The sequence below is a fragment of the Antedon mediterranea genome, chromosome 3 (assembly GCF_964355755.1).
Source record: "Antedon mediterranea chromosome 3, ecAntMedi1.1, whole genome shotgun sequence".
Lineage (NCBI taxonomy): Eukaryota > Metazoa > Echinodermata > Crinoidea > Comatulida > Antedonidae > Antedon > Antedon mediterranea.
The window spans coordinates 10,573,303-10,598,617 of NC_092672.1; the positions used below are offsets into that span (position 1 = coordinate 10,573,303).

General features: G+C 34.4%; 1 protein-coding gene, 1 long non-coding RNA gene and 1 other non-coding gene across 3 annotated transcripts; 1 reads left to right on the forward strand and 2 right to left on the reverse strand.

Moving 5' to 3' along the window:
- Positions 1-10,195: 10,195 nt before the first annotated feature.
- On the reverse strand, positions 10,196-10,267 carry Trnad-auc (transfer RNA aspartic acid (anticodon AUC)). The gene has a single exon. It is a non-coding gene; the product is annotated as a tRNA-Asp (tRNA).
- Positions 10,268-11,638: 1,371 nt separating this feature from the next.
- Positions 11,639-24,627, forward strand: LOC140043553 (uncharacterized). The gene is made up of 16 exons (XM_072088077.1): positions 11,639-11,708; positions 12,164-12,302; positions 13,310-13,381; positions 14,621-14,692; positions 14,874-14,945; positions 16,273-16,347; positions 16,855-16,923; positions 17,170-17,241; positions 17,520-17,591; positions 17,905-17,976; positions 19,035-19,106; positions 19,527-19,598; positions 20,173-20,244; positions 20,496-20,567; positions 21,057-21,131; positions 24,421-24,627. Exons 1-16 carry the CDS (start codon positions 11,639-11,641, stop codon positions 24,548-24,550), a joined length of 1,278 nt encoding a protein of 425 aa, XP_071944178.1. The 3' UTR covers positions 24,551-24,627.
- Positions 21,491-22,977, reverse strand: LOC140043552 (uncharacterized). The gene is made up of 3 exons (XR_011844312.1): positions 22,618-22,977; positions 21,876-22,089; positions 21,491-21,766 (listed from the first exon to the last, which is right to left on the reverse strand). It is a non-coding gene; the product is annotated as an uncharacterized lncRNA (long non-coding RNA).
- Positions 24,628-25,315: the final 688 nt, after the last annotated feature.

Here is a 25,315-nt window from a genome sequence, read left to right on the forward strand (position 1 = left end):
TGTCGTTACCAGTCTTAATCATTATTAGGAATCTTTCGATTTGCGACGACCACCGAAGACCGACGACGAACCCAGGTCAATCGGTTTGTCGTGTTGGTCGTCGCCTGACATAAAAACCACCAACCGTACGCACACACACGTCCACACACGTCCACACATTCCCGCATGTGCTGATGTACTAACATGTCGGAGTAAGCATTCGTTTTCAATTCATTTTCATTTAGTTTATTATTAAAGCGTGGTTCCCACTAGAACGCAACGCAGCGATGTATCGACGCAAAGTGCTGTATTGCGTCACAAGTGGGAACCGACGACGCAACAGTGCTGCAAACATCACAAGTTTGATTTCATTTCACGCAGGCGGGGGCAAACACAATTATTGGAATGGTATTTTCGTAGGTTTCGGTACGTTGCGTCGCTAGTGGGAACCAAGCTTTACCTCGTTTCGGAACGACAGACGATTATCAACACAAACTGAATGTTATCATTAGTTCAAACGTACCTTATTTCTCCAATTTCTGATGCAAGCTAAAATACAACTACCGGTGCCGACGAGAATCACCATGGTGATGATTATCCAAAACCACCATCGTCGGACATCTGCAAAAAAAAATATCCCCAAAATGTAACAAGTAAACTATTAACATCGCCTATTGACCAAATTTGACTTTTGCTTGTGTGATTTTCATACCATTTGGTTAGAAGATTAACGTCACGAAGAAGTACCCATTTACTGTACGTATGTCGTGGGCGTATCCATAAAGTGCTATTAAAGCTTGGTTCCCACTAGCAACGCAACCTATGCAACGTAAGAAAATGCCCTTCCACTCATTGTGTTTGCCCCCGCCTGCGTGAAATCAAACCTACGATGTTTGCAGCACTTTACGTCGTCGGTTCCCACTTGTGATTACGCAATAGGGCACGTTCCGTCGATACGGCGTTGCGTCCTAGTGAGAACCACGCTTAAATTACATGTTCCAAGAATAAATAATAGTCGGTAGCTCTGCCTAGTAATAATATTGAAACTGTAAAGCTTGGTTCCCACTAGAACGTAACGCAAGGACGTAAACGCAACGTAAGCGTGTTGACCAATGACAAGCGAAGTTATAGACAGTTAGCAATCACAAGCGAATAAGACATCGCTTGTGATTGGTCAATTCACTTGCGTTGCGTTACGTCCTTGTGTTGCGTCGCTAGTGGCAACCACGTTTAATTAAGATTTTATATTTTTTATTAACTTGTTGGTTTGGCGGACCGACGATGAGATGTCCGAACCAATAGAAATAAATGTTACCCTCCTTAACCGCCCTTGTTATATTTAGGCATCAGCAGACATACGCGAATGTTGACAATGTGAATCATCTTCACTACCGTATTTCAACAAAATCAAGCCTAACCACAACAACTGCCCCACTTTCATCGCCTTCCTTTTGCCACATCCAAACCATTATCTAATTACCATAACAGTCGGTCATTAGATATGGATCACCATGAAGGAAATAACAATGACATTAGTATACACTTGATATTGATTCTCCGGAAAACGCCCTTTTCAGCATTGTTTCTTTTAATATCCAAATCAAATAAATGCTATACAATGGTTGCATAAATGTAATTATCTTTATACCGCCATATCATGCATCGTATAGAGTTCTACATGGTTTCTAGGAAAGACTTCCAATGTATTTTAAAACATAGGCCTAAAGTACAATACCAGTCATTTTGATACCGCACTATCAACCCTCCCCTTCCGAATCTAACACCCCCCCCCCCCCCCATTAGTGCTTCTCGGTTCGATTGAAATGTAGTTCAGTTCCAGTCATTTTGATATAGGGTCTATAGGCCTATGTATGTAGGACTATGTATGCGTGCAATAACCAAAATGTGTATAGCGGACCGCGAACATACGTGCAAACATTCTCCTTCAATAAGATGCATATTAAACAAACGTCCTCTAGAGAGATCGAATGTTGGGGAAGGGGGGTTAAGAAAGATGAAGTGGAGTCCTCAAGATTAGAAAACCTTTCCAGAAAGCCCCTCATGCATGCGATGCACATCAGTACAGTACTAAAGTATAGCCACCACAACACCAGTACATTTATATATTGCAATCTAAATTGATAGATTAAAACAGTAGCCTAAAATTTGATAATAGATTGATAAATTACCTCTTTCACTGATATCTGGAAGGGAAACACCGAATATAGGTGGTGGATAAACACACGTACACTCCACATTCCTGATAGTGTTCACGTCCCAGCACACACCTGCCTGAGTCATGGGAATATCTTGCGTCTTCGATAAATAGCTTACCGTTGCTGCAGTCTGATTTTCAGACTGTATATACCACAGTAGGCTTTACTCAGTCGGCGACTATTATTATTTATCGGCGCATTTAATCAATATTCATCGCATTCATTCATGACATTTCTTCCCCTCGTTTTCACAAAATTGATGGTAGGTGGATAATGAAATTGGCACTCCACGCGTAATTTGAACGTCTGAATTTACACTCGTAGTATTAATATATACTTAGACCAAGCAAAGCGGTTCGACACAGCGGTAGGTCGTCTCTCGTCTGATGACGTATTTAACACAGCCACAGGTTTCTTTTTGCTCTACTACTCTTGGCGTGTATGATATTTGAATGAAAATTAGGCCTATATAGGCTACTTGCAGTAGTACTAGTAAAATAGCAATTTTAATATGGATTCTTGTGCGTAGGTCTATAATGACCTTTCTTTCGTTTACATACAGCTTGCTCAGCTATTGTGTTCTATACAGTTTGAATAAGATTAGCATAATGGTTAGCTCATTCATGTTCTTTTGTGTGCGATTAAATACGAGTTATAGCAACGTACGTACGATTACAAAGAAGATGAATTCCACGAAGGCTTTTAAATTAATAATTCATAAATAAAAACGGTTGGAAAACAATAATAAATACTGGCCTGTTCAATAGACAACAGCTTGAATTTATTTTTATTTATTTGCATTAATATTAACTAGATGGCACGCTCGCTTCGCTCGCGTACCATCTAGGTCGTGCCCACAGATGGTTCTCGAATACACAGTATTTCCAGCGAGAAAAAAATGGAGATTTCAAATGTACGTACCGCAGGACTATAACACATTGTCGTTTACAGAAACGAATAAATATACACAATGATTTATGTAGTCAACCAAAATTAGCACCCTGGGAATTACTTCCGAGAGAGAAACAAAATGAGTCAAATTTTTTTATTTGGACTCATTTAAACAAACCCAATTTGTGTTTTGTATGTAACATTAAGGGTTGAGGGATGGGGGAAGAAGATAGGTACAAAGAGGAAACATTTTAAAATATATTCTTATCCACTCAGTAACGAAATATTGTTTTTAATGTTTTATAGGCCTATAAATAATATACCACTAAATACAGTAAAACATTTACGATTTAATACGGTACTTTGTTAAAACTCTCACTGTCATAGTCGATTGAAATAGTAAAGTACATGTAACGATACACCACTACGACGTTTATATATTTTTAAATTATTAATTAATACAAACGTTGAGAAGCAACTGTCAGTAATAACGTTTATTTATTTGTATATTATATGTTTATAATCTAACAGTAGGGCCTACCCACACTCACAGTAATAAAGTTTATTTTTATATATTTTTATATTACATCTAACAGTACCAACACTCACAGTAAGAAATTTGCGATTCAAATTGCGATCAAAAGTGGTTAATACCTTAACAGTATTGTACAGCATTGCAATACTATTCATGTTTATTCTCCAAGGGGGCCCATAAATCTAAATCTAAATCTATACCTCATGGTTAAACCAAATAATTTGGAATGTTTATTTGTATATTATATGTTTATAATCTAACAGTAGGGCCTACCCACACTCACAGTAATAAAGTTTATTTGTATATATTTTTATATTACATCTAACAGTACCAACACTCACAGTAAGAAATTTGCGATTCAAATTGCGATCAAAAGTGGTTAATACCTTAACAGTATTGTACAGCATTGCAATACTATTTATGTTTATTCTCCAAGGGGGCCCATAAATCTAAATCTATACCTGTATGGTTAAACCAAATAATTTGGAATGTTCCATTCATCACAAATCAATACATTTCTAAAAACGTATATTAAATGTATCAAAATAGTATTTTTTAAAGAAAATCGGCCTGTCTTCAACATTATGATGCTGTACTCGAACTGTTCAACCGGTTTTCAGCTATTAAAAACAATTATCGTAGGAGGAGATAGGAAAATGCGAAGCCTCCTCGCATTTTTGTGGCGGGTATTTTTCAAGATGGACATCCATTAGACAGTGTATACCACGATCGGAAAACACCCCTATTTGGGGCAAATCGTTGAACCTAAATTCGTTTTAATCGTCAATAACTAATTATCTAACTTAATTTAATTAGTAAACAGGGTTACATCAGGTGGTTAAAATCAGTACCGAAAGTACGAACCAACTTTATATACCATCGAGTAAAAATTCTAGAAGTAAGGCGCGATTTACCGAATTTTGCCCTTACGTAAATTTATATATAGATATATATAGATTCCGAGGTCCTCTTAACATAACAAAATTAATCTTACGAAATTATGCCTAAATGGTAGCTTCGGGTTTAAACAATCCATTGTTTATATCCTTTTGTAAATATCAACCTTTGCAACAACATTGATAATACACTAACAATTGGTTTAAACTTAATAAAGCTTAGTTCCCACTTGCGACGCAACGTAACGCAATCTACGCAACGTAATAAAATGCCCTTCTAATAATTGTGTTTTCCCCCGCCTGCGTGAAATCAAACCTGCGATGTTTGCAGCACTTTTATTTTGCGTCGTCGGTTCTTCCCACTTGTGATTACGCAATACAGCACTTTGCGTCAATACGTCACTGCGTTGCGTTCTAGTGGGTGCTTTAAAGCTTGGTTCCCACTAGAACGCAACGCAAGGACGTAAACGCAACGCAAGCGTTTTAAAGCGTGGTTCCCACTAGCGACGCAACACAAGGACGTAACGCAACGCAAGTGAATTGACCAATCACAAGCGATGGCTTATTCGCTTGTGATTGCTAACTGTCTATAACTTCGCTTGTCATTGGTTAAAACGCTTGCATTGCGTTTACGTCCTTGCGTTATGTTCTAGTGGGAACCAAGCTTTACCAATGACAAGCGAAGTTATAGACAGCTAGTTAGCAATCACAAGCGAATAAGCGTTGTTCCCCTAGCGACGCAACGCAAGGACGTAACGCAACGCAAGTGAATTGACCAATCAAAAGCGATGGCTTATTCGCTTGTGATTGCTAAAGCGTGGTTCCCACTAGCGACGTAACGCAAGGACGTAAACGCAACGCAAGCGTTTTAACCAATGACAAGCGAAGTTATAGACAGTTACTTGTGATTGGTCAATTCACTTGCGTTGCGTTACGTCCTTGCGTTGCGTCGCTAGTGGGAACCACGCTTTACTGTCTATAACTTCGCTTGTCATTGGTTAAGCTTGGTTCCCACTAGAACGTAACGCAAGGACGTAAACGCAACGAAAGCGTTTTAACCAATGGCAAGCGAAGTTTTTATAGACAGTTAGCAATCACAAGCGAATAAGCCATCGCTTGTGATTGGTCAATTCACTTGCGTTGCGTTACGTCCTTGTGTTGCGTCGCTAGTGGGAACCACGCTTTAAAACGCTTGCTTTGCGTTTACGTCCTTGCGTTACGTTCTAGTGGGAACCAAGCTTAAGAGTTTATGTCTGTGAATTTAAAGGTACTGTATCTCTTCGGAAATCCAGCCTAGAGCGTCCGTACATATATAAAGCAGAAAGTTCCGAGTTCGAATCTCGGTTGATACTAATAGCGTAATATTTACCATATACATTATTAATAAATTAATGTTCAGTATCACTGCGTTTCTCTATTAATGTTGAGTTCTGGAATAGTGCGCCCTCAGGAGGTGACAGAGAGCACAAACTACGTCTGCAATAGGCCGGAACATAATATATTATTATAATTTTATATTACAGTATTAATATTAGTACCAGGCTAGGCTAGTTGTTTAACAAGCCTTTATTCAATTAATGGAAACTTGACCTATGTAGGCATTGAGAGTACAATCGTTTTAAAATCACAATTCTGTATTTCTACCACCACTATTTGCATGCGCAAGCTGACTTTTCTAAACTTTATTTGTGGAATAACAAAATGCATTCTTCATAGCACTATTTTTAAATTTATCGCGCTTATATATTTATGCGAGGTAATTTACCTCATTAATTAAATTGACGAAAAGACACTCAAAATATATTGATTAGAATATAATTTTAGAAAAATGATATCGATTAATGTAAAGACAAAATATACAAATGTACCCATATTGATGTCGTCTATCATTAAGTTCTGACCACTTAACTATAAGTGGTCAAACTGTATATTTCTGCAGAATAACAGTGTTTCAAACGTTTAACATATTTCGAAATTATCCATTGATGAAATTCCATCCATCTGCAAACAAATATATTATATATTTTTACTTTCTTTCTTTGGAAAATCCAAGAAATAATTATTTATTATTATGGCCATTGGCCCAAAAAATATACAATGTAAATCTAATTTGACAAAAATGTGTGATGTGCCCAAATATGGTAGTAATAATATGAAATCATCGTGCCGATATATGGGCACATATCATTTTTTGTCACATAAAGTGTGAAAGTGTAGACAGATTGTAACATAAATATAAAATTAACATTTAGGGTTAAAAGTATGTCTGTAGTAGTAGACAGTAGATGAGTTATTCGTATAAAAGGACAACATATATTTAGTTGTATAATCTGAATAAAGTGGACAAACTAAAGTGAAGTTAAAAAAAGTATACAGTATTTATAATACTGTATATTTATTTATAATACTGTATACTATTATAAATATTGTTATAATTGCCTGCCTTTGAAATTATTGTTCATTCCTGATGATGATCAAATCAAGATCGAAACGTTGAATCGTGGCTTGCCTCTCGTTATTTGGAGTCAGTTTTATACTGTTATTTATATATAGGCTAATCAGTGCATTTTTTTGGTTTTATAATATAAATTGTTGTAGTTCTCTACACTATATAGCTTGAAAACCTGTACTTAATGCACAGCTATCGCTAACCCTAAGTCTATGATTGCTTTAGGCCATTATTGGTCCGATTTTGTAGATAGTAGATACAGTAAAATGTTGTGTACAACATAATTAAAACAAACTTGAATTTTCCTCTACTACATAACCAAAAAAATTTATGATATTCCGATGTTGATTTCTGACTGCGCATGCGTGTCGAAACAAACCGTCTTCCGAGAACGTTGCGTCAAGTCAAATCTACTACTGCATAATGTTCTGTATAGTTTAAATAATTTATTGTATTGCATACGGTTAACTCATTCATGTGTTTTGTGAAAGACGAATTGTAGGCATATAGCAAAGATTTCACGGATTCTTTTCAATGATTTATATAAATTCGTCATTTTGATAACACGAAGTGGTTAAAACGCATTTTTCGAAGCTATAGGCCTACTAGGCCTATATAATATTTTCGTGCGCGTTTTAATGTGTGTAATCCACATAATCGGTATGAATTTTGTGTTTTATGTAACATTTTCTATTTAATATCATTAATATTTCAACCAAAACTTAATTTAAAAAATATAGGTCTATTTGATTCATTTATGCAATAGTGTGGGCCCATTTTTTTTTCTAATTCTAATCCTCTTAATATAATAAATAGAACAAGAAATCATTGCATAATACGTTAGGTTTAACTTTATGAATTCAATTATAGCATAATTGTGTTTTTGTAATCAATAGGATATATTGGCAAAAATGTTTGAATAAAATATAAGGCCTAGCATGCAATATGTTTTTGAGATTGTTCTATTAGTTCTTATAAATCATGCAAATGTACAGAACGACAACAAACGAATGATCACATGTTTAGATAAACACACCTTAGTGAAACCAAAAAGAATGCATCTCACTCTTGATTAAAAGTGTTTATTTTCCATTGATTAAAAGTGTTTATTTTCCATTGATTGACAGTGTTTATTTTCCATTGATTGAAAGTGTTTATTTTCCATTGATTGACAGTGTTTATTTTCCATTGATTAAATGTGTTTATTTTCCATTGATTGAAAGTGTTTATATTCCATTGATTGAAAGTGTTTATTTTCCATTGATTAAAAGTGTTTATTTTCCATTGATTGAAAGTGTTTATTTTCCATTGATTGAAAGTGTTTATTTTCAATTGATTAAAAGTGTTTATTTTCCATTGATTGAAAGTGTTTATTTTCCATTGATTGAAAGTGTTTAATTTCCATTCATTGAAAGTGTTTATTTTCCATTGATTGAAAGTGTTTATTTTTCATTGATTGAAAGTGTTTATTTTCAATTGATTGAAATTGTTTATTTTCCATTGATTGAAAGTGTTTATTTTCCATTGATTGAAATTGTTTATTTTCCATTGATTGAAAGTGTTTATTTTCCATTGATTGAAAGTGTTTATTTTCCATTGATTAAAAGTGTTTATTTCCCATTGATTAAATGTGTTTATTTTCCATTGATTGAAAGTGTTTATATTACGAAGTGATATCAGTGTACAGTATTATACCAGGGAGTTGTTATCTAATAACAACTCCCTGATTATACTATTTACTAATTTAAATATGTAGGCCCATTGTCCCCAACACTTGAAAATAAAGATGAATAATATTAAACTTTTTAACGACCATTTTGTAGTTACCAGTTCCGCAGTAAAAAAGTAACAAAAGTAATGATTCAGTTATCTGACAGATTTCTGGTTGAATTTTTTTGTCTTGAAATTACAGGTCCTCATGTAAAACTGTAACAAAAATATTTTGTTCCATGTTTTGATCAAAATTAAAAAACTATTGTGTGACTTTAGAATCACATATTCAACAACTTAATGGTTTAATAAACCTTTTTTTTAAGGGTGACAATTACATTTCTATTTGTCTTTTTTGTGGATCATGGCACTTGTATAAACCATCACAGATAAATATTACATAAACAAAAGATAATTACTCGCCTATCACAAACGGTGCAATTATAACGTGCACATGCGTCATCCTTTACATGCCATTTGTTGATATAACAGTTACTAATCTTTTATTAGTAAGTTTTAACTGCTACGGAATAATAATACGATCCCATTTATATTCACATTGTTTTTTTTCTTCAAATTATAGGCCTAATTATAGTTTTTAGTTTCCTTTTCATGTCGACCTTTGGTGGTCAATGCTTAAAGTAATTCCTATTTATTTTGATCTACTTTCATACATTGTCTTCTTTTTATCTTTTTTCCTAAAATATGAATATCTGTTCTATGTTGTTGAATATGTGGAAAATAAATGAAACAAACAACACAAACGCAGTATCGAGAGTCTATCGTTAGCTGAAAAGCAACAAACAACACAAACGCAGTATCGAGAGTCTATCGTTAGCTGAAAAGCAACAAACAACACAAACGCAGTATCGAGAGTCTATCGTTAGCTGAAAAGCAACAAACAACACAAACGCAGTATCGAGAGTCTGTCGTTAGCTGAAAAGCAACAAACAACACAAACGCAGTATCGAGAGTCTATCGTTAGCTGAAAAGCAACAAACAACACAAACGCAGTATCGAGAGTCTATCGTTAGCTGAAAGGCAACAAACAACACAAACGCAGTATCGAGAGTCTATCGTTAGCTGAAAAGCAACAAACAACACAAACGCAGTATCGAGAGTCTATCGTTAGCTGAAAAGCAACAAACAACTTAAATTAATTTAAAAAACATGAGTTTTGACCATTACATTACTTATTTCTTGTTTTGTGGTGCTGATATAATGAGAACATAATATTAATAATGAGAAATTAACTGTAAAGATTATGTAGACCTATAACGCCAGAGTTAAAACCGTTCTGTTTTGTGGATCAAATAAATTTAAACGCCATCATTTTCAGTTGATGGTTAGTAATTTTACAATTACTTAATTAATTAATTAATTTTACAATTTTGCAGAAAATTGGATTATGTTGACTCACGAGGTCGTTTATTGGCAAAGATAAGATATATATATATATATATATATAAATTAATTTGAAACGATAAAGATGAGGAAATCTGTGAGAATGAGAAAAAGTCGCCCCAACCGAGACTCGAACTCGGACCGCCTGCTTGATATGCAGATGTCCTAACCATTAGACCACTGGGGCTTTCATGGTATTGTTCGAACTCGATTGGATAGCGACTTTTTAACATTCTCGGCGTGGTACGGCGGAACAGCACTAGTCCTCAGTTGTACGCACGTGCACCACAGATCAAATTGATACGCCCTCATCTTACAGTATTTTTATTCACGAGGCGGGATCTCCGAATCGTGAAATTAATTAATTAATTAATCAAATTAATTAAATAAATTTCAGTATATCACCGGGCGGTTTAGAATTAATGTTCTTTGCCTGATTTGTTTATATATATAAAAGTATCTCTTCGGAGATCCCGCCTCGTGAATAAAAATACTGTAAGCAAATTACTGAAAAAATTGACAATGCTGTGGGTATCAGTGGCCAGTGGCTGGATCTCAATGGAGATACAAAAATAAAAAGCGAAAAGCTAAATCAAAACGATAAAGTAAACAGCCAGAAAAGTTAGCAGAGCTTTCGGGCAACACTAGCCCTTCATCAGTGCATATATATATATTTATTCGTCCAATGATTTGTGGAAGTTTGCTTTGAATTGTCACATTAAAATATACTGAGCTCATAAAAACAGTTACATACACGAAACAGTAAACATTTATATAAATTAAAAGTACAAACTCAAAATATTGATTCGTCAAGTTCAGAATTTAATTTCAATTAATTGGGAATAAAAGAATTCATACATATCAAATGTGATAATCCTGACTTAAACTCTGTCTACACTATCACACTTTATATGACAAATAAACATATGATGTGCCCATATATGGACATGACGATGATATATTACTATAATATTTGGGTATATCACTACCATATTTGGGCATATCACTACCATATTTGGGTATATCACTACCATATTTGGGCATATCACACTTTTTTTTGTCAAACTAATTTGATAGTGTAGATTTACACTTGACATCGTCGATCTAGTAATTTAATATAAAACAGTGTTATAGCATTGTATTCCTTTGTAAGTTATTTATTTCTTATTTGGTTGTTTCGTTGAGATCTGAAGTATCTGTAACCAGGTTTGTGCTATTTTTCATCCAATATTTGGCGATCTTTATTTGAAATCTTAATTTTGGCAGCCTGCTCTTTGATTTCAACCTATAAGCGACCACTTGAATGATGGGACCAAGAAACACAAGAGATGCAAACGAGACTCAAATTTCTGCATAATAAATAATACATATTACCATTATCATTTATATTTCCACCGTGAACAACTTCTGGATATGACATTAAGATCTGCCAAGAAGTACATGATTTATTAATTTTAACAAGACAAAACAATGAATTGAAATTAAACAATTATAAGTTCCTTTTAAATATTCCACCTCTTGGATGCGATGTTCAGTATTGAGGACCAGCCTGGTGAAGATGGCCATCTTGAAATTCCTCTTAATTTTTGTTGTGTTTCCGTTATACTGTAGTTCTGCAGACGTTACAGGTAGGATTGAGTTAAATTGTTTGTTGAAGTTTAAGTTTGATTCCTATTTAGATCAATTTTCCAAGTAACATTGAACAAAATTAATATAAACTAAGGAAAAACATTGCTAAAATCCAAAGGTAGCAAATGAAAACGATAAAGAAAATTATAAATAAAATACATATTGTTAACATACTTTTTATAAATTTACAAGTATACATATTTGTCAGTCACGTTTCTCGGGTATAATATTATTTTAAATATGTTATTTCATTTTACTGATGATGTTATTCAGCACAACAACGAAACAAATAAGTCTTAAATTTCTTTCATTTTATTGTTTGGAAGTATTATTATCATGACATTACTTTAAACACTCTGGTGAGTACAGGATTTACGCAGGTGGAAAAACCTTCGAATAAATCAAAGCAAAGTGTATACAGTTTATTTTAATTGTTAAAATTTACATGTTACAGACGCAAAAAATGCCGTATGCCCAAACGATTGTTCCTGTAGGCCTGACTATCGCCAGTGTAAGAACTTTGTCTCTTGTGGTGGATGGAGTAATGACACCTCTGTTAAAGTAAACGCATACACACCAGCAATAGACTTCTTGTAAGTATTTACTATGGTTGTGTTCAGATCCATATAGACTCTAGGTGTGATTCACTACTGCTTTTAATAGTAAAAACCGCAAGGAAAAAAATAATAACATAGGAACATCCCGTCAAACTTGTTTTAATACTAATATCTTCCGTAAACGTTTATTTATATTATACAGTTTATTTAGGGTTATGTTTCTGTTCATGATCTCCCTATTGCAGCAACCTGCCTTTGAAATAACTGTGATTTGGTGTTTTCAAATTCTCAAACAAAGACCCAACGATATTGAGAAGTTTTATTAGTGGTGTCTGTTTGCGAGATTTCTCGAAACAAGAAACCTCAATAGAACTTGCTGTTGTGAGTTGTTTTAGTTGAGTTTTCGTTTTCTGGATTCATGTCTGGTCACATTTACGTTCGAAGTCTTTTTACCAACGGTTCACACTTTTAACTACAATAAATTAAGATTAAATGAATGTTGCCAAAATACACAACAATACTATATTTCTCCCCCCCCCCCCCCCCATTTTTTTTATTAGTCCTTTTTACTTAATTTTTTCTTGTATTATTTGTTTTTCTTTCTTTTTTCTTCCTTTATTTATTTTTGTAATTTGTTTCTACTATTTTTTTTTCTTTCTTTTTACTTCTTCTTTTCTTTCTTCTTTTGTTTTTCTATTTTCTCCTTCTTTATGTTTTATTATTTCTACTTTATATTCTGTTTACTTTTCTGCTGTCTTCTTTCTATTTTATTTTTACTTCTACTACTTTTTCTTATTTTCTCTTTTTCCTTCTTCATATCCAACAAAAATGTTAGAAACTCTGACATTTTCAGGATTAATTTTGAGTTTCGAGGTTACAGAATAATATTTTATTAGAAATATTCCAATCCAACAATTAGTATTAAATCTCGAATTTTCGCACTAGGCAGTAAAAAACTATATTACAATTGTAAGTTAAACTAAAAGTTAATTTTGTTACATTAAACTGGCAAATTAAATTTTACATCTGTATTTTTTTTCTAGGGATTTGTCCGGTAGCAGTTTAAGTAGATTGCTAAACAATGCATTCAATAGATTGACTAAATTGATAATTCTGTAAGTATCAGATATTGTTTAAATAAAATTTTGCAGGCGAATGAGCACTAATGCATTTAGGTTTGCGTTACACTATGTGTTTCCAAATAGTTCAGAATGTCTTGGCGTTACGGTTGTTATGTTTCAACCGTGTTCTATGTCTTCGTTCTCAGGAATCCTTTTGCCAGCACGTGGTGTACCACGAACTTAATACATGTGTAAGAATCAGACCTCCCAACTTGGAAAAATGAAATATTGGGATGTCTTTTTGAAATTATAGAGGGTGCTATAATACTACATTACACCATAGAGGGCGCTATGAAAAATCTAAAAAATATAGCCATCTTATATAATACGTGCCAAAGGCGAAAATTGCATTATTTCACTTACTGAACAACACATGAATAGATTATAGATATTATATGGACCGATATTTGTATGTTTCTATGCTTTTATCAATATCTAGAGTTAGTGGAAATTATAGATTTATACATATTGGGAAAATGTTTCCGTTCATCCAAAATATCGGGAGAAATTGCATTTAAGCGGAAGCAGACTTAAAATATTGGGGAACTCCCGCCATTATGGGGAGAGTTGGGAGGTCTGAGGAATTATTTTGTCGCCTTAAGCCTAGACAAAAACCCAATACCACCACGTACACCTTAAAAGTACCTGGTATGCATACCCATCGTATCAGCCGATTCTCAGTACTTTTGTTGGACAAAGTAAATAACCCTTAGCCTAACCTTAACCGTCTATGACGCAGGCACCAAATAAGCTGTGAACTTGCTTATAATTATAGGAAAATCATTGTCGTCATAATGGAGCCAGCAATGAAAATGTATCTTACATAGCGAGTTAGGTCTATCCTAGTTTATGTGATTGGTTGGTATTATAGAGTTTAGTTGTATTTTGAAAATTCCACACTTTGGAATTCTGAAGTATCAAATAGGCCTACTATACATACTGGGTATATCATTATACGTAACAATACAATTGAAGTATTGTATTCATTAGCTAAATTCTCAATAAGACGGTTACATATTTTCTTTCCGGAGAGGCACCCACTAAGCACTTATAATAAGACAAACTTAGATGACAGAAAACATTGCATGTTTCTAGAATCCCGTTTTTTAGTCACGTGCAACAGCTCACTATGTCGGTCGGTCGGTCGGTAAACACCAACTCAAATTTCAGCACGCGACTGCAGCCGTCTATATGGCCTTGTTTTAATTCTGCAATGTTTTTATGCACTTTTAGGGATTTGTCGTGGAACGCTATTACTAGCTTGCCAGCCGACGCATTTACTGGATTGGAAACATTGTTAATTCTGTAAGTCCATTCATACAAAATACGTAGGCCTGCATACTACTTTCAACTTCATTGAAATATTTTTCTTGTGATTTTACACAATGTGTGCATGCTTCAATGAATGTATTTCGTTTGTAAAATTATTAAAACGTCCTTTGATGAACTTAAAAGTATAACATAATGAAACACTTCTTTTTCTTAGGGATTTGTCCGAAAACGACATGATGACATTGACACATAACTTGTTTTCTGGATTATCAGCTTTGAAAGAACTGTAAGTTATCGTGTTTTCACGCCTGATTGTTAAACGTTACAAACTAATAGTGATCGAGTATATGGAGCAAATAAGCGGACATTTTAACAAATATACAAAAAAACAATGTTAAGAAATGCAAAACTATTCACAAGGCCGTGTTTCCGCAACCCATATAAAAATCGATAATTAGGCCTACTCCGCGTCTAAATCTGTAGCACTGCCTTTTTTAATGGCCTAGCTTCCCGGCCTAGCAAAAGTAGGTGTGTATGAGTGACAAAATAATCAATCAATGTTTTGTATTCGTTAAAGACATAAATAGAGTAGTCAATCTCACGAAACGACCAAATCACGTAAACGACAATATCTTGTAAACGGTCACATCCGTAAACGACCACACCCGTAAACGGCCACATCCGTAAACGACACATCCGTAAACGGCCACATCCGTAAACAACCACATCCGTAAACAACCACACCCGTAAACGGCCACATCCGTAAACGACCACACCCGTAAACGGCCACACTCGTAAACGATCACATCCGTAAACGATCACACCCGTAAATGACCACATCCGTAAACGGCCACTTCTGTAAACAGCCACATCCGTAAACGGCCACATCCGTAAACAACCACACCCGTAAACGGTCACATCCGTAAACAACCACACTCGTAAACGGCCACACTCGTAAACGGCCACATCCGTAAACGACCACAACCGTAAACGACCACACTTGTAAACGGCCACATCCGTAAACGACCACACCCGTAAACAACCACACCCGTAAACGGTCACATCCGTAAACAACCACACTCGTAAACGGCCACACTCGTAAACGGCCACATCCGTAAACGACCACAACCGTAAACGACCACATCCGTAAACGACCACACTTGTAAACGGCCACACCCGTAAACGGCCACATCCGTAAACGACCACACCCGTAAACGGCCACATCCGTAAACGGCCACATCCATAAACGACCACATCTGTAACGGCCACATCCGTAAACGACTACATCCGTAAACGGCCAAACTCGTGAACGACCACATCCGTTAACGGCTACATCCGTAAACGACCACATCCGTAAACGACCACATCCGTTAACGGCCACATCCGTAAACGACACAGCCGTAAACGACCACATCCGTAAACGCCCGCATCCGTTAACTGCTACATCCGTAAACGGCCACACTCGTAAACGGCCACATCCGTTAATGGCCACATTCGTAATCAGTTTTCAGATTGTGTTAATCAATGATTGATCAATTGAAAAAGTTATAAAAAATATATTTCAATTTTTAGAAAAAAAAATGACATAGTTATATTACTTGTTTATATTTAAGGTATTTGTCCAATAACAGAATAGATACATTAGAAGGAAATGACTTATTTACTGGATTGAAATCATTGAACAAACTGTAAGTTTTGGGTAGTTTCTTTTTTCATACTTGTTTAACAATAAACACCATTTTGGTGTCAATAGAGTAGCCGGTTTGTTTTAAGAGAATAATAATGATAATAGGTCTAATAAAAATATATATTATAGGGCATATCACTTGCAAACAAGGTAGGGTTAGTATTACCCGAAAGCTCTGCAATTTTTTGTTGTTGATTTAGTTTATTTTACTTATATCACCATTGAGATTCAGCCACTGATACCCACATACTTGTAATTTTTTCAGTAATTTCTCCTTTGAACAATACGAATTTTATGTAATTAGATTTTAAATCAATCCGTATGTATGTATCGGCGTTTTAACTTAAATTTACTCGTTTATATAGTGTGTGAATGTGGGCTTCATTCTTGTATTCAATCAATTCAGTTTATTGTGAAGATGATTAAAAAAAAATATCATTATGATGAATGATCGGAATAAAAAATGTGACCCAAGGTACTTAATTTACAATGGTTTTATTTTCCTAAGGGTCTTTTCCGAAAACTACATAACTAAATTGAAGGTTAACTTCACTGAATTGTCAGCATTGGAAGAACTGTAAGTTGTATTGCTTGTAACTGATAATTATAGGCCTACATTACGCATGAACATAATTAATATCAAATATTGAATTAAATATATAACTAAATTGTACTTTACTATAATACAGTATACTAAAAGTTATAACGTAAAAGTCAATAACATCGTATAGTTTAAGTTTATTTAAAGTTTTAAAAACCCGTGAAATTGGAATTAACAAATAATAACAACATATTAATGTACTTTGGTTTCTTGTTATTTAAGGGATTTATCCCAGAATCTATTGCCTAATTTGAAAACCGATACATTTACTGGGTTGGTGAATCTGACAAATCTGTAAGTTGTTTCAATGCTTTTTAATTGTACAGTAGTTTGAGATACCTGGCTCTTGTGTTGCATTTGCTCTGTATCACAGGAATATTTGGTAGTACAGCACTCATTTGTATCACATGGTGCCTGTATCATGTAAGGTTTGGTTAAGGAGATACATGTGAAAAAAAAATATTAACAAATATTCCTACTGAAGAAATCTAGATGCATTAACAAGGAAGAAAGAACGCATGGTGATATACAGGCCAACATAATGTATTTTATCATGTTTTTGTTTTCCTAAGGGATTTGTCCAAAAACAAAATAAAAACATTGGAAGGTAACACTTTTAATGGATTGTCAGCGTTGAAAGAACTGTAAGTTACTTAGTACTTGAATAGTCTGGTATTAAGTTAAGCTTATATTTACTCATTATTAAAGGCTTTAATAGAAATGTTATATCTGTATATACCTTAACAAAAAACAGGTTATCTGTATTAAACTTTAGGTAATCCAATAACTAATTATGATTACTTACGGAAATTTGTGTGGAATAATAATGTATAGAGTTTTAATCAATAGACCTGCGGATAATTTTTCTTTGAATAATTAATAAACTTCTTGAAAATCTAACAAAATTGGCAGAGAATTAAGTATAATCCTTAATATACAATGTTGTTTATTTTTAAGTGATTTGAGCGGAAACAGTATAACTAAATTGGTAAGCAACACATTTATCGGATTGGACGTGTTGACCAAACTGTAAGTTATGCTTCTAGTCCATTACATCATGGATAAAATTCAAGGATATTCATCGACGGTGAGATCAAAAGATTACCCAACGCGCTAGCCCACTGCAAAAAGCACGCTAATCTCCGTCTCTCTTGTCGCGGCACTCTGTGAATCAACCGTTAAAATATTTTAAATCAGGATCAATAACAAAACGTAGCCATGTACAAATCGTATGCGCAGTCTGATTGTTCTATTGACATGTCTGCGCCGAGGATTAATTGACAACACAAAAATATATTGCTGAACAGCTATTTTTAATTTCATTAAAATCGGACTACGGAAAGTTCACTTTCTTACGACAGTAGTCTTAAGTACTTAAGTTTTTTATATTTGAATTATCATATTGTTCCGGAAATCTCCGGATATTAAAAATTACGTTATATAGACTACAGTATTAAATAATGCATTTTAACAAGTATGTCTTTGTGTGCGGTGGTGTTCAGTGAAATAATTTTGTTTTAACTATAAGGTTATATGAATCTCCTAATAATTGATCGTTGTGAATATATTTGTATTGTAGTGTCTGGTGATTGGCTAGTAGTTATGTCATCTACGTCACAGCCAATAACCGTGGTCCCTGGTCTGATTGCCGCCATACCACAACGGCTAAAAGTATTTTCTATAAACTTCTTGGTTGCGAATTCATGTGCTTGTCGGAAAGAGGGATGGAACGATTTATATTACCCCTGATACATATCCTTGTGTTATTTTATCCATGGTACATAATGGAACGAGCTTTCGTTTCCGGGATATATTCTTATTTTGCTAAAGTGGTATTATTTCTTGCATATCATTGAAAGACTGAATGAATAAAAATTCTTATATTAATAAGTTACCGGTAGCTAATTTGTATCGGATACTTTGTCCTAAATGTTACCTAACTTTTGGTATAATTACCAATTATATTTAATTATACCAATTAATAATTACTTTCAGAACTCTATGCTAATTGGTCCTGTTCAGTTCCAACCAGTAAAGTGCTTGACAAATAATTTACTTTCATTCTGCATTTTTTTTTCATTTGTAAGGGATTTTACTGGCAACACTATAAATGCATTGGACACCAACGCATTTACTGGATTGGCAAAATTGGAACATCTGTAAGTGTGTTAACGTTAAAAGTGAAATTAATTGTTTGTAAACTGTCAACGGTAACGCTTGGTTCAATTCCCACTAGAGATGCAATACAAGGACGTAACGCAACGTAAGCGATGGATTACTCGAACTGTCGCTTGTCATTGGTTAACACGCTTGTGTTGCGTTTACGTCCTTGCGTTACGTTCTAGTGGGAACCAAGCTTAAGGGAGTTATTTACCGGGGTAAGATGGTTTCTACCCACCAAACTTACCGATAAAACCAATATTCCCGGGTATATCTAAACCTGAATCAATCAATCAATCAATCGTTCGATGTATATAGCTAAACCTGAATGAGTTCTTTGTAATCTCTTACAGTCTACTCCATTAGCCATTTTAATTGTATTTTTAATAACGCTTCATGACTGTAATTTTGATTTGAAGGAAGTTGAGCGATAAAGGGATAACTAAGTTGGCGTCCGGGACGTTCACTGGTATGGATTCATTGAAAATACTGTAAGTCATTTGCACTTTGAAGAAGTACAAAAATTCTACTTGTTGATAATATATTTCTTTCGGAAAGTCATATAAAGTAAATTGATCATAGTAAAGGTTCCGTATGCACAAATAGGACGCCATATACATTGCAGCACAGGTTCGCAATCCATATTGACAGTATTTAAGTAATTAATAATAATATAATAATAGTTGATTTGAAATGCACGTTGTTTCTATCGGACACACACACGCGATACAGTATCGTCAAAAAACGAAAGCTCTGTCTACACTATCAAACTAGTTTGACAAAACAACAGTTTGATGTGCCGTAATAATGGTAGTTATATGACGTCATCGTATCGATATAGTTGAGCACGTCAAAGTTTTTTTGTCACATAAAGTTTGATAGTGTAGACAGAGCTGATGTGTTGTTGTTGTTTGATTGTTAAAAAGGGCAAGGAACACCTTTTATATAGGCCCATATTTCAGGAAAAACATTCTTTTCGTTCCTTTTTTAAGGACATTTACTTTTTTATAATAGTTACTCCAATCAGCACAAAGATCCAATTGACATACTGTTTTTTATTTTCAGGGAATTGTCTAACAACAAAATAAGTAAATTACCAGGCAATGCATTTTTTGGTTTGAATAAATTAGAAAAATTGTAAGTATTGTTGGAATCTATGTCATTGTTTTCCTTATTTATGAGATAGGAAGACTCAATGCGATTGAATCTTTTGGCTTCAACTAAACTAAATTTACTATTGATCCATTATCATAGGACTACAATACTTGAGCATAGTGAAACATTATTACAGCTTTTATGAGATGTGAAAGGACCAACATAGCCATATCTATTTTAAAACAAAAAGTAACAGTGAAACATTTAATGTATTTAAACTATTTTCTTTGAAGGGATTTGAAAGATAATGAAATTGAAACGTTGGTAGCCACTGTGTTTAATGATTTGGGAGAATTAAAAGAATTGTAGGTATTTCGCCATCATTCTTGTGAAAGTAATGGTTAATTCATTTAAAAAAATGCATTATGTAATTATATAACATTTTAATAATAGTTTATAGATTAAAAATTAAACTAATTATCTTTGCCACATAATCAAAATGAGCCTGTTTTTGCAAGAACTAATACAGTGTGCTCCACCATTTAACTCTAGTAAAGTTGTCCCTCAAAAACATTAAAAATGAAGATTAATAATATCAGACTTTATAATATACCATTTTGCAGTTCTAATAAAGTTATGCCTAATCACTTCCACAGAAAAGGGGATAAAGATTGTCAAAACGACAATTTTACTTTTTTCCATTTAAATTACAGTTTTTCAGGTAACTTTTTTTAAAGATCCAATTTGTGGTCAAAGTGAATAACTATTATGATTTAAAAATGAACTAGTTTATTAAAAAAAATTGTTCCTGCAGGGAGACCATAATCTTTAATTAATGTATTTTTTCTGAACAGATATTTACAGAACAACCAAATAAACATCATAGCTCAGAGAGCATTTGAGCCGTTTGCTGCATCGCTTACAGATTTGTAAGTATGTCCATACACACTAAAAAAAAAAGGTGCAAATCTCTACCTAAAAAGGTGCAAACCGATGCAACAATAGCAGCTCCCTTTAAGGTGCACAACTGCACCTTTGACGGAAGGTGCAATTTTGAACCCTGATAAAGGGTGCTATAATGCTCCTTTGGAGTTCACATTTGCACCATATAAGGTGTAATTTTCTACCCTAAAAGGTGCAAACTAAATGCAACAATAGCAGCTCCCCAAAGGAGCAAAATTCAACCTCTAAATAAAGGTGCAACTTTACACCCTAATAAAAGGTTCAATAATGCTCCTCTAAGATTCCAATTTCTGTTAAAAAGGTGCACAAATAAAAATCACTAAAATACAAAAAATATTGATTAAGCTTTGTATAATTTTATTCAACTTTAAAACATTACATTATTCAATTCAACTGCTGAATTAATGGATGGCAATTACCAGTCTCTGCACCTTAAATAGAGTGTGGCCATCTCTTCTCAAACCAACAATAGGCCTATTGTTAAAATTATCTAATGATGACATCTTTGGCAGTATTCTCTTCGTATCCCCATATATCTGAAACAGTGTTCTTGATGTCTGGTTCACCTTTTCCGAACATTTTCACCTGATTATGTACTTTCCTAAAAAGCATGAAATAGGAAGGGAAAATATTATATTAATATTATCATTAATATGACAACATCATACAATACATTATTGACATTGTTCTGATTTTTAAAGTAAAATTACCTTGACCACATGCTTCACATACTTTAAAGTATGTTCCTCTCCCTTTCCTCAGCTCGTAGTATAGTAGGCCCTATTATATACTAGAGTATTAGAGTACATGTGGTCACATTTCTTTCTCCTTTTCTGAACATCTTTTTTGCTGCTGATTAGAGCAGAGGTGCTCTTTCATGTTTTAAACTTATTTTATCCCTCCATGACATCATGTAGGCTGTAACTATAATTAAAAATAATGATAATGTGTATAAGAATTTAATATAGGCCTAGGCCTAATAATACCCAGCTACTGTAATAACTAATATTAATAACTAGGCCCCTGGCCTGCCTAGCTAGGCCTATTATTAATTATAGGCCTAGCCGGCTAGCTAGGCCTAGGACTGCTTTTAATTAAGTTTAAGGTCTAGGCCTACCTAGTAACCTAGGCATAGCTAGCCTATTATGCCTAACCTACTAGCTAGACCCAGGTAAGTAGGCTAGCTAGGCCTGGTCTAGGACTAGCCCCCGCCCGAAAGGCTACTGTAGGCTAAGTAGGCCTCTAGACTGCCTACTTTAGGCTTAACCTAGCCTAGGCCTAGGCCTAATAGAGGCCGCCTAGATAGGCTAGGTAGGAGGCCTCTAGCTAGCCATATTTATTTATTTAGCTATCATTTTTAAGTTTTAGGCCTAGCCTAGGCTTATAGGCCTATACAATAATTAATCTAATAAAAACAACCAAACTACATGCCTATAAAGCTTCGTTACTTACTTTTAACAGCTATCCTACACCGGAGAGGTGTGGGAGCTAGGCCTAGCCTAGGCCCTAGTTTAATTTTATAGCCTGATTTTTTGGGCGCAAACTCCTCAATTCAAACTGCATGTTTAACAACCGCACGCGCTTAAAATTATTGTTCAATTCCTGTTTCAAATAAATTTAGAACAGATGCCTACATTATGATATTAGATATTCTAATAATATTGTTAAATATGAAAGAAAAGTTTACTTATTCTAGACTTAAGCAAACCAGAGTAAATAACCTCTGAAATTCAATATTTTAACAATTGTTTACAGACATCTTGCGTGCGCATACGGTACGAAAATTGTACAAAAATTGTACAAAAAGGTGCTATTATGCACCTTTTAACTGATGTTAAACCTTATAGGGTGCCCAGTTGAACCTTTGAATTTATCATGTTAAAGGTATAAAACTTTAATTTTCAGTTACAAGCCAGCGACTTTCTAATGTTCCGTAAAAAAAAGATTTGTTCGAATTTTGTATTTGTCCCCACAAACCTATCTATATTATTATTAATCTTTCTTATTTTTGTTTTAACTTACCACAATAATGTCATTCTAAAAAAATTGTCCTTATCATCACCTTTTAAGCTTTTAGAAGCCCTAAGTTAAACATATCAAGAAGCGTTCATTAATCTAATAGGTCTTATTTGTCACACAGTCACCATGGCCTACTTGGGCCTTTGCGGTGCAGTTCTGCACCTTTTTATACTTGTCTGCATTTTTCGATATAAAAGGTGCAAAAATAAACCTTTTATGAACTCTGCACCATTTTATGAGAAAAAGGCGCAAATTAGCACCCTTTTATAGGTTTGCACCTTTTATTGCACCTTTAGTTTTAAGTGTGTATAGACAGATTTTACGCCTGTATTCAGTATAATGTTAGGGCAATAGGGAACCGTTTGCGCCACAAAACAACGAATGTAAAATGTTGGTAATTGTTTTCAAATCTGGAAAGCATGTGAACGGTTCATATGCGTTCGGAAATTTAGTATATTAAATTTTAGTAGATTAATTATAAGTGTTCGTCAAAATCAAACTAGATCATACCATTAATGAACCGCGTGTATCGACATGAATACGCCGCCGCGGCATTTAAAATCGGAACTATTTAGGAGCTTTCGATTTGCGACGACCAAAGTACGTCATGTTAATTCATTGTGCGCATGCGGGAATAGGAAGTGTTACTTGCTCCCCACCTCAACACATTTTGATAGTTTTTAAAGGCTAACTCAGAAAGCGTCATATGACGAGGCCCGAAGTAAGGTCTTGACTCGTCGGTGCTGTCTGAGTTGAATCCCAACGAGATACAATCGGGCGTAGTTTTTAGGTTAATGGAAGAACTTTATGTTTAATTTTCTCCCGACGAGACGACACGTCGGGCATCGTCGTACGATCTGTCTGAGTTAGCCTTAAGCCCTCCAGGTGACGACCGATTGATTGACCACTTGACCAAGTTAGGTAGGTCATCTGTCGTTGCTGTGAGATTTTTAAAACTAAACAACAGGTGTTTGATTAATTCTAATATTTTACCCATATTCGTTTTTGGCTCTATTAAAAAAAAAAAATTAAACCGAGTTTATACGACCATTTATGGAATGGTTTCGTTGCGATCTATGATCGCATCCCAATTATTTCATTATCATCTAGGAAATCTAGTTGGTATGCATTTAAAAAATAGTTATATTTCTAATCGTACCCTACAGTATCTTTTATAATAAAAAATAATTTAAAATTATTTTATACTTATCTGTACGTATCTTATTTTTTTTATAGACAACTACAAGGCAAAAAAAACACCTTACAAGATTATAGAGACAACACATTTTACGACCTGATAAGCCTACAACGATTGTACGTAAGACCGTTTGATACTTGGTCAGATGTTTGCCCTTCTCTGACGTAATTGTGCGCTTCTCTGACGTAATTGTGCTATTTAACTTCCCTGACGCTACTTTAGTAGTTATTATTATGCGTACATTATTGCATACAGACCCGCTGCTTCATTGGGCCCAAGCTATCATTGCCATCAGCACAAACTCGGTACGAACGCCAGGCTGTGATAACCGGATAATTTTCGCAAGAATTCTTAAAAATACTTTAAGTATACCGTACAATTGCGCAAAAATATATGGCAACCAACCTGACGCAACAGAGAGTAATGGTGTTATGATAGAGGAATCGGTCTAGTATCGTCCTTCGGATGAGACGTAAAGCCGTTGTTCCACTGTACATAATACTTCTATCTTTACTTTTAAGAAATATCATTCAGTTTGAGATAATTCGAACAAGGAAATATAGTATCGTCCCTCGGGTGAGACGTAAAACCGTAATGGTCTCCTTTACATATTATGCGCGTTAAAGAAATAATAACCTCTACTTTTAAGAAATATTATTATCATTAGTTTGAGATAATTCGAACAAGACAATCTAACAAGAGGATTGGATCCTGTCTTGTGATTGGCTGCGAACAATTATCCAAACCTTTGTGGAAGCCAATGCCGGCTTCCGTTAGACCACCTCTGGACCTAGTAAAATTGCAGTAATACTGTCAAGGTCGTAAACATGATCTGTTTGAAAGAGTCCATGATATAACGCCTGCTTACGCAGCGAAGCAAGGATAAATTCGGGACATTTTCCTTGATTGAGAAAGACTGTGGCAATTATTTTA